Genomic DNA, 8,197 nt, shown 5'->3' on the forward strand with positions numbered 1-8,197 from the left:
TTACTTTGCTTCTCGTCGGGCGGAGTACCCCCGCCACAAGCATCCCACACACACACACACACAGACATATATATATACACACCCACGCGTGCATGCGTGTGTGTGTGTGTGTGTGTGTGTGTGTGGGCATGAAGGTATCTCTCCACAGGTTCCGCTTACAGAGGCACAAGCCACCGGGTATGTCTCCAGAAGCAAGAAGCATCAAGCAAAACAGAAAACGCGCGGAAGTAGAAGAAATACAACCCACTAAGTGCAACAAGAACAACAACAGCAACATATATACACACGCTCAGAAAAGAAAAGAAAAAAGAACGTGGCGTGAAATGAAAGTTATTCGTCGCCTTCGTGGCCTGCGTCCAAAGGGGTTTCAGTTGTGTTGTGGGCTACAAGTTATTTCCCCCCGCCCCCCGCTCCTCCGTCCGCGCCGCCGCACAAACCAAACGCACACACACACACACACGCGTCGCCGGGGCTTTATTTGTGGCCCGCCTCCCAGCGCATTTCCCTTCGGCGTGCGGCGCGGAGGAGGGAGGAGGGAGGAGGGAGGAGGGAGGGAAGCCGCAGAGCCTCACACTGCAGACGCGCAACCAGCGCGACACCACGCGCGAGACGCCCCGGTGCCGCATTCCTGCGCAGCACACACACACATAGAGAGAGAGAGAAGGAAAAAAAGGAAAGAAAAAAAAAAGAGGAAAGAAGAGGCAACCCTCCTCTCCCCCGCCTTTTCCCCTGCCCAAATGTACCGGACGTGTGAGAGGGCGTACGTAAAAACTTCCACGGCGTAAAGTCAAAGAAAAAAAAAAAGGAAGGAAAGCTGCTCCTGGAACAAACAAGCACACACACACACACAGTGGGAAAAATAACACGTAATATTTCATTAAAACTCTTCGTTTTTCTTTTGTTTGTTTGTTTGTTTTTTGTTGTTGTTTTTTTTTTCTGCGTCTTCGTTCCTTTCGTCTTCCGTGGAAGGAGGAGGAGGGCGGCGGCGGCGGCGGCGGCGGCGGCGTTGGCGGCTGCGCCTCCTCCCACTGCGCAGACCCCGCCCCGTCTCTGTTCCGCCTCGCCGCCGCCCTCCTCCACCGCCCCGTCGGGAGAAGAAGAAGAAAAAAATGTGCCTCTCCCTTCAATATGAATTAAAACATCATTTATGTTTATACACGTATGTATATAAACACACACGTCTTTCTTTCCCTCCCCTCCTCTCCCCGTCCCCCGCCCGCCCGCCCGCCCGCCCGGCCTTTGTCTTTGCTTCACGTCAACAACTCATGCATAAAACAAAACAAAAGAAAAAAAAAAGGCGATGCGAACCAAATGAAAAGAAAAATAAAATAGCTGGAAATATTGCCTCCACTAACAGCTGCACTCTCACACCTACCTACATACACGCACAGACACACGCACACGCACACGTGTGTGGTGACGTCATTATTTACGTGTAACATGCAGCACCAGCGTTTATAGTGTTTCTACAATAATACCACACACAGATTTCATCGTCGTTTCAAGCAATACTCCCCACGCATGCAACGGGCAACGCAGGCCTATTTCCGCGCACAGACACAGTCGCAGACACGTCTGTGCATGGAAGCATAGGCGTTTGTATAGATGTAGAGATATACAGGAAACGTTTCACGTGGAGAGCGTGGTGTCAGTGGGACTGCGAGTCTTCTGCGCCTCGGTCCACAAGGGTACATTGTCAGTGATAATCGCATCAATCATAAAGACGCGCGACTGGACGTAGGTAAACTGCTCATCGTTGTTCATCTCTCCCCAGGACCATATAAGTTGCTTGTGGGCATGCGCGTAGGCGGCGATGGCCTTGCCGCGGGAGCAATCAAACGTGGCCCACTGCGCCTCGCGCGGGTCGGAGATTGTCGGATCGTTGCTGTCGTCATTGGCAGCATCTTTGATGCCGTTTTCTTGTATCCCATCTGCCTTCAGTGCGGGCTTGGGGCTCTGCTGCTGCCCGTTTTCGATCTCCAGCCGCAGCGAGGCGGGCTGCCGCGGCAGGCGCGGGACGCTGCGGGTGCTGGGGATTTTCATCTGCTCGTTGGTACACAACGACGCGGCGAGGATGGAGACCCCGGAGAGGTGCATAAAAACGGAGAACTGCAGGGCCCCCTCCACAAGCCCGAAGCAGCGGTAGTCCTTGAAATCCTCCGAGAGCTCCGTGTCGCAGAGAAACACGACGTCGAAGCGGCTCTGCTTCATCTTGAGCGCGAGGCAGACGTCGGGCTCAAAGCTGCTGAAGATGACGTCGCGCGGCCGCTCCGTCGCGTCCCCCCGCTCATCCCGCACGCTCTGCCGCTGATCCGCGAAGGCGAAGACGACGCGCAGAATGTCATCCACGAAGGCGTTCACCTCAAAGGCGTCCGTCTGCAGAAACAAGTTATTGTCCCCAATCGGTTGAAAGGGAAACTTCACCTCGAGGTCGAAGCGCAGCGTCGCCGGGGTGCTCTCAAAAAGGTCCTCCAGAGTGCAAATGCGGTTCGTCACGTCCTCCTGCTGCGCCAGAATCTGCCGCTTGTGTCGCCGTAGCTCGTTGTAGTCCTCCCCCTGTGAGCCGGCGTGGCCCTTCTTCGCCCTTGGCATGCACCCGCTAAACTCGCCTTCCCCCTCGCAGGGCTGAATCTCGTGCCTTAGCATGTAATCCAGCCGCTGCCGGTTGCGTGAGACGCGGATGATTTGGTTCCAGTGCCGCAGAATCAAATTGCGCAGTGTGTTGTGCTCCTTCACGTGCGAAAAGGTCTCCGTGGTCACCACGTCCAGCTGCCGCTTTGTCAGCTGATGCAGGGCGATGGGGACGGAGGCGAAGTTGGGCATGTTTTGCGAATACAACTGAAACATCAGCGAGGGCATCCGTTCAGGCGAGCCGGCGACGCCCGGCAGAGCGGAGGTCTCAGGGGCGGCAAAGTCTGCCTGCTGGTTGTTGTTGTCGTTTTTGTTGTAATGCCCGACTAAACCGTCCATCAGAAAGACGGGGCTGCTGCCAAAGTCCACCGAGGCGCCGACCGACAACCGGCGCTCCACGCGGCCGTTGCGGGTTCCGGCCCCGCGCTTCTTCCGTGCCTGCAGCTGAATGAGTGGGTCGTGAAATATGACCGGAATGCGGTCCCGCGTGAGCATCACGTCAAACTCCACCATGTCGCAACCCCGCCTGTGGGCCGCGTTGATGGCCTCCAGACTGTTCTCCGCCAGCTTCACGGTGAGGCGGTGCTTCCGCACAGGCTTCGGCGCCGTAGAGGACGCGGAGGCGGCGGGGTCCTCCAGCGACTCAGACAAGTCTCTCCGCGTGTACGTCTTGCCAAGTCCACGGTGGCCAACGGGCTTCTTCGTCGCCAGACGGCCCAGTGAGGAGAGCGAGCGAATCACCTCCAGCGTGGTGCGCTGTGGGTAGTGAAAGGGGAAGACAAACAGGTATTGGGCGTAGACGGTTTGCCAATAGGCCATCGGAGCGCCACCGACGCCGGTGTTGGCTGTGTCCATGAAGCAAATCGGAATGACGAGGTTGCCGCTGGTGTGGTGCTTAAACAACGGGGGCTGCAGGACGGCGATGCCCTTCACCCACCGCACCCCCACCACCACCGCACGACAGGCGTGGCTGCTTATGCTCGTCTCACCGCTGTTGTTGCTGAGGTTGCCGTCGCCGCGCTCCATGTCAAAGGCGTGGTGGCACGCGCAGCACTCCGCCGAGTTGACTGTCGAGGAGGAGTCGGGAGGCGGCGAGGATGTCGTCATGTTTGAGGCCGCGCCGCCGTCCGCGCCGCCGTCCGCGCCGCCGTCCGCGCCGCTGAACCCGTAAATAGGCACCGGCATCATGGCCTCGATCTGCAGTCCACGCCCTTTTAGCGGCGCCACGTTGACCGTCGAGTGCCACACACGCATCGTATACTGTGCATCGCCGGGGGTAAAGGGGCGCACGGGGTCGATGCCGTGCAGCGGCTCCACGCACCAGCCACGCCGCATAACGGCGGTGGCGGCATCCTCGTGCGGGGCTTGAGAGCTTCCATTGGAGAGAGGGCGTTGCTGCTGCCGCTGCCACGGCGGGCAATAACTATACCCGTGATCCGCGGAGCCGATCGAGGCCACCGACGGACTCTCAGATTCCCCTACTTCTCTGCCTGTGAAGTGGTGCTTGTGCTGCTGCAGCGACGGCTCACGCCCATTTTCAGACCCCTTCAGCTGCTTCCGCCGCTTTGTGACCTGCTTCACTACCTGCTTCTGCTTTTCCATGGGGGCCGGCGTCGGCAGGTGCCCCTCGCACCAGCAACTGCCGTCGCAGAGCACAGGGTAGACGTCCTCCACCTCGAAGCAGGAGGAGGGCAAGAGTGGGTCGGCGCCAGGCGCGCCGCCCCCGTCTGGCTGCTGCGTTTGCGCACGCTGCAGGTACATCATGGTGTCGCGCATGTGTGGGGGCAAACTGTCTAGCCACGCCTCGCGTTCAAAGCGCGCCCGCGGGTCGTTCGCGTACAACGTCAGTGAGAGGAGCGGCCCCGCCCTGGGCACGGGGCTCACCGCCTTGTCCACCCCGCACAGCTGCGACAGAAACGGGAACTGCTTTGAGGCCCGGGTGAAGTGCAGGATGCGGCCGTGCAGGTTAATGTCGGCCTTCCAGCTTCCCTCTTCGGCGTCGGCCACGAGCGGCACGGTGTCCGGCCCCCAGTGCGCGTTCTCCACGGCGACGATGGCGGCGCCGGGCGTGATGCCGCCCACGATGCCGGGAGCCACGGCACACGTCGTCGCAGAGGCCAAGGCCGCGGTCATCGTAGCGGCAACCGCGCGCAGCAGGGGTTCATCCACAATCACCAGGCGAAACCGCAACTGCGGCGGCGCCGCCACGCAGGACGCTGGCACACGCACGGATGCCGTGAATAAAACAGGCTCGGCGCCTGCGCCCCGGCGCGTTTCAGTCTCGTCGTCGGTAGCCAAAACCGGCAGTGTTTGCTCAAGCAAAAGTGGGGCCGTCATCCCCCATCCGCCCATCTCCTCCGCATCACTCACAAGCGCCAGCCGCAGCTGATCCGTGGCAGGTGGAAGGTAGCGCTGCCGCTCCTGCAGCTGCTCCCTCGTGAACGCCGACGTCGCGTAGGGGCGGTTGCCCCGCGGCTGGGCCGCACTGAAGCGACTGAACTCGGCGGCAATGGCATCAGCCCGGAGACCGGAAAGGCGCACAACAATATTTGCATAGACCGACGCCGCAGGCATGTTACTGGACCCTCTCCCGCCCAATCTGCAAAGGGTTCAGGCAGCGCAAAAACGGGGGCCGGGTGGGTGGGGGAACAAAAAAAAAAAGGGAAGGAAAAGAAAAAAGAAAAGACGTGTGCTACACCTGCGTGGAGTGACCCCGCAACTCCGCGTGGTACTTCACTGCCGTCCCCTTCCCCCTCCCTCCCCTCTTTTTTTTTATTGATGGCTTTGCACTACCCCTTTCCGACGCGCACGCGCAAAACAAACACACACGCAAGCACACAGCCACGGGCTTCCCCACCGTTTAAATGAAAAAGCAAATGGAAAAAAAAAAAGATATTTCGCAAAAGGGATTGAACGGGGGGAAAAAAAAAAACACACACACACACGCCCACGCACGCAGTAATAAGAGCAAAAGCAGGGGGCAACCGCCATTCCCAGCACACGCACATTCATCACGTGGACGCAACATCCCTTTTTCAAGGAACACCGGTCGATTGTTCGTTTGCTTTTTGTTTGCGTGTATCGCTCTGCTATGCGTGCCCTCCCTCCTCCTCCTCCTTTCAGAGCCGTAGAATAAGTTTGTTTGTTTGTTTTTTGCTTGTGTTTACCGTTCACTACGCACAAGAGCCAAAGGGGGCTTCGCAGGCACACACGCACAGGTGCTGTTACAAGAAGACTTCCAACGTGGTTTCAATGGGGGTGCGGCAGACGGGGCACAGCATCGCATCTGCCAGACGGTCCTTGTAGCGAAGACTGCATGCACTACAGAGCACCAAGTGGCGGCACGGCAGCAGCACGACATTCCGCTCCGCCTCCGCACAGATCACGCACCTGCCGGTGAGGTCCGTATCGTCGGCGTGGGAGACTAACACCCAGGCGTCGGCGTTGCTGTTGTTGTTGTCGTCGGAGGTCGCGCTCCGCGCGGCTCCCGTCACTGGGCGGCCGACCAGGAGAAACCCCGTGTCCCGCTCCAGCTCCACCGGGTCCACGAACAGAGCCTGCCGCTGCATGGGGGTCGCAGAAGCTCCAGCACTGAAAGGTTCGACTTTCCGCGCCACGGCGACCTCGCCCCCGCCGCCCCTCACACGCGAAAGCGGCGATGCCCTACAATACTCCGTCAGAAGTAGCGTGGCAGTCTGCTGCAGCTCCGTCAGCACGGCGAGGAGGGAACCGTGCTGCCTCCAGCTCCTTAGTGTGCTGAGCATGCAACGGTGGACCTCCCCGCTTCCGCTGTCAATGATAATTTGCGAGAGAAACCTGTAGTTCCTCCGTGTTTCAGGGGTGTTGGTGGTGGCGTTTGTCAGGTACACACGCGGAGGGTCCTCAAAGCTGCTGTCTGCCTCAAACTGGGCACGAAGCGGCAGCCGCATAATAAGCTCGGCTGGCAGCGCCGCGTCCTCAGGCCCGTTGCGGCTCGCTCGCGTGCTGTGGCTGTCAAGGTGCGGGGCGGAGGCGGCGGTTGCCGCGACGCCTCTTGACGGGAATGAAGTGAGGATAAACAGCGGCAGAAACCCCTCCACCCGAAGAGTGGCGCTGTCGTACGTCAAGGCCCCGTCGCAGAATAAGGACAGGTCGCGCAGAATACGCAGCGTGACCTCCCGCCTCTTTGAGCGCAGGCGGAAGAGCGGGAGGCCTTCCGGGACAATTTTTTCCTCATTGCTGGACGAGAGTAGCGGCGGGATGCGCTCAAAGTTGTCCAGGACGGCGCACCGCAGAAAGTCTAGCAGATTGTGATATAACGCATCCGCCTCACTGGGGATGATGGCGGCGGTGGCCGGGTCAATGTACGTGGCGCGGCGATTGAAGAAGAGGCCCCCGAGTCGCTTACGGTCAATGAGGGCCCGGTATCGGGCCGCGGGCGGCGGCGGCGGCAGCAGCGGCGGCGGCAGCGGCCTGCCTGCGGCACGGCCACTGTGCGAGCCCTGCTGGGACCCCGCGGCGGCGGTGGGCTTGCAGAGAATGATGATGACAGGGGTGTCGTACACACTGCCCTTGTAGGTGTACGGCAGCAGTCCGCGTATAATGTACGCGTGGGTGCTTTCTGTAAAATCAAAGCCGTTCCCGTACAGGCGCCGGAAGGCCTGAAGGTCCAACGGAAGCGACGACCGCGCCCCGAGGTTGCGCGTGTTCCGCGAGCCGTCGCGCCTCGCCTTGACCATGCCACTCATCCCGGAGACTTCGCTGCCTGCGAGTGTGGAGCGCGGCCACGACGTTCGAGGGCTGGCTTCGCAGTCCCCGTCGCTGTCGACCTTCAACGCGCGAATTGCGTCGCGCACCGACGACGGTGTCGGCACAGAAACAGGGGTAGACGACTGCGGCGGCCGCGGCGGCAGCCTCCGCGGCAGCGACTGGCCGGCGGCCTCCTCGTAGGCGCGTAGCATGGCAAGGCACTCCTCCTTGCTCGCCCTGTCCGCAGTCGCCGCCTCCGCCAGGTCGCGAGGGTACTCCATGAACGCGTTTGGCTTCAGTGGGGGGTGGCGGGAGAGGAGGTACGACAGGAGCTCCGGCGAACAGTTGGAGGCGGCGGTGTGCACGCAGGTGTTGCCCATGCCCCCGCAGGGAATCCCCAAGTCGGCGTTGAACTCGCCAACGAGCATCTGCACCGTCTCGAGGTGGCCGCACTTGACAGCTGTACTCAGCAGCGTGTACTGCGAGCCGGAACTGGGGACGTTCACACGCTCCGGATGCTGCCGCAGCCATTCCCGCAGTGCCGCCGTATTGCCGCTCGCCGCGTCCCGAAACTCCATCTGGCCGACGTGCTCTTCTCGTCGCTGCTGTTGTTGCCGTTGTTGCTTTGCCCGCTTCTCCTCTAGTGACCGGTGGTGCTGGGCGCGCCGCTCCTCAGCCCCTCCCACCCACCCACCCACCCCTCGAGCAGATGTCGCCCCCGCGTAAGCGGCACGGAGGGGAAGCAGGACAGAAAAGCAAGGCGCGGCGGCCCAGGCGCACAGGCAGAGAAAGGAAGAAACATATAAATATATAAACATATATGTATAGCAGGAAATAA

General features: G+C 60.4%; 2 protein-coding genes across 2 annotated transcripts, besides 16 other annotated features; both read right to left on the bottom strand.

The window, feature by feature from the left end:
* Nucleotides 1-45: 45 nt before the first annotated feature.
* Nucleotides 46-86: a microsatellite.
* Nucleotides 87-96: 10 nt separating this feature from the next.
* Nucleotides 97-125: a microsatellite.
* Nucleotides 126-253: 128 nt separating this feature from the next.
* Nucleotides 254-276: a microsatellite.
* A 154-nt stretch (nt 277-430) lies between these two features.
* Nucleotides 431-460: a microsatellite.
* A 61-nt stretch (nt 461-521) lies between these two features.
* Nucleotides 522-554: a microsatellite.
* Nucleotides 555-825: 271 nt separating this feature from the next.
* Nucleotides 826-850: a microsatellite.
* A 40-nt stretch (nt 851-890) lies between these two features.
* Nucleotides 891-936: a microsatellite.
* A 42-nt stretch (nt 937-978) lies between these two features.
* Nucleotides 979-1,006: a microsatellite.
* A 188-nt stretch (nt 1,007-1,194) lies between these two features.
* Nucleotides 1,195-1,238: a microsatellite.
* A 33-nt stretch (nt 1,239-1,271) lies between these two features.
* Nucleotides 1,272-1,296: a microsatellite.
* Nucleotides 1,297-1,323: a sequence feature (A-rich).
* A 306-nt stretch (nt 1,324-1,629) lies between these two features.
* On the bottom strand, nt 1,630-5,205 carry Tco025E_08229 (phosphoric diester hydrolase; the record flags this gene model as incomplete). Its single annotated transcript, XM_029375084.1, has 1 exon — nt 1,630-5,205. The coding sequence occupies one exon, from the start codon at nt 5,203-5,205 to the stop codon at nt 1,630-1,632; it is 3,576 nt and encodes a 1,191-aa protein (XP_029224798.1).
* A 72-nt stretch (nt 5,206-5,277) lies between these two features.
* Nucleotides 5,278-5,317: a sequence feature (A-rich).
* A 245-nt stretch (nt 5,318-5,562) lies between these two features.
* Nucleotides 5,563-5,589: a microsatellite.
* Nucleotides 5,590-5,767: 178 nt separating this feature from the next.
* Nucleotides 5,768-5,792: a microsatellite.
* Nucleotides 5,793-5,855: 63 nt separating this feature from the next.
* Tco025E_08230 (uncharacterized protein) lies at nt 5,856-7,937 on the bottom strand (the record flags this gene model as incomplete). The annotated part of the gene is made up of 1 exon (XM_029375085.1): nt 5,856-7,937. The coding sequence occupies one exon, from the start codon at nt 7,935-7,937 to the stop codon at nt 5,856-5,858; it is 2,082 nt and encodes a 693-aa protein (XP_029224799.1).
* Nucleotides 7,938-8,036: 99 nt separating this feature from the next.
* Nucleotides 8,037-8,059: a microsatellite.
* Nucleotides 8,060-8,159: 100 nt separating this feature from the next.
* Nucleotides 8,160-8,186: a microsatellite.
* The last annotated feature ends 11 nt before the right edge of the window (nt 8,187-8,197 follow it).

Source organism: Trypanosoma conorhini (genome assembly GCF_003719485.1).
Source record: "Trypanosoma conorhini strain 025E chromosome Unknown Tco_14.4_contig_00729, whole genome shotgun sequence".
Taxonomy (NCBI): Eukaryota; Euglenozoa; class Kinetoplastea; order Trypanosomatida; family Trypanosomatidae; genus Trypanosoma; species Trypanosoma conorhini.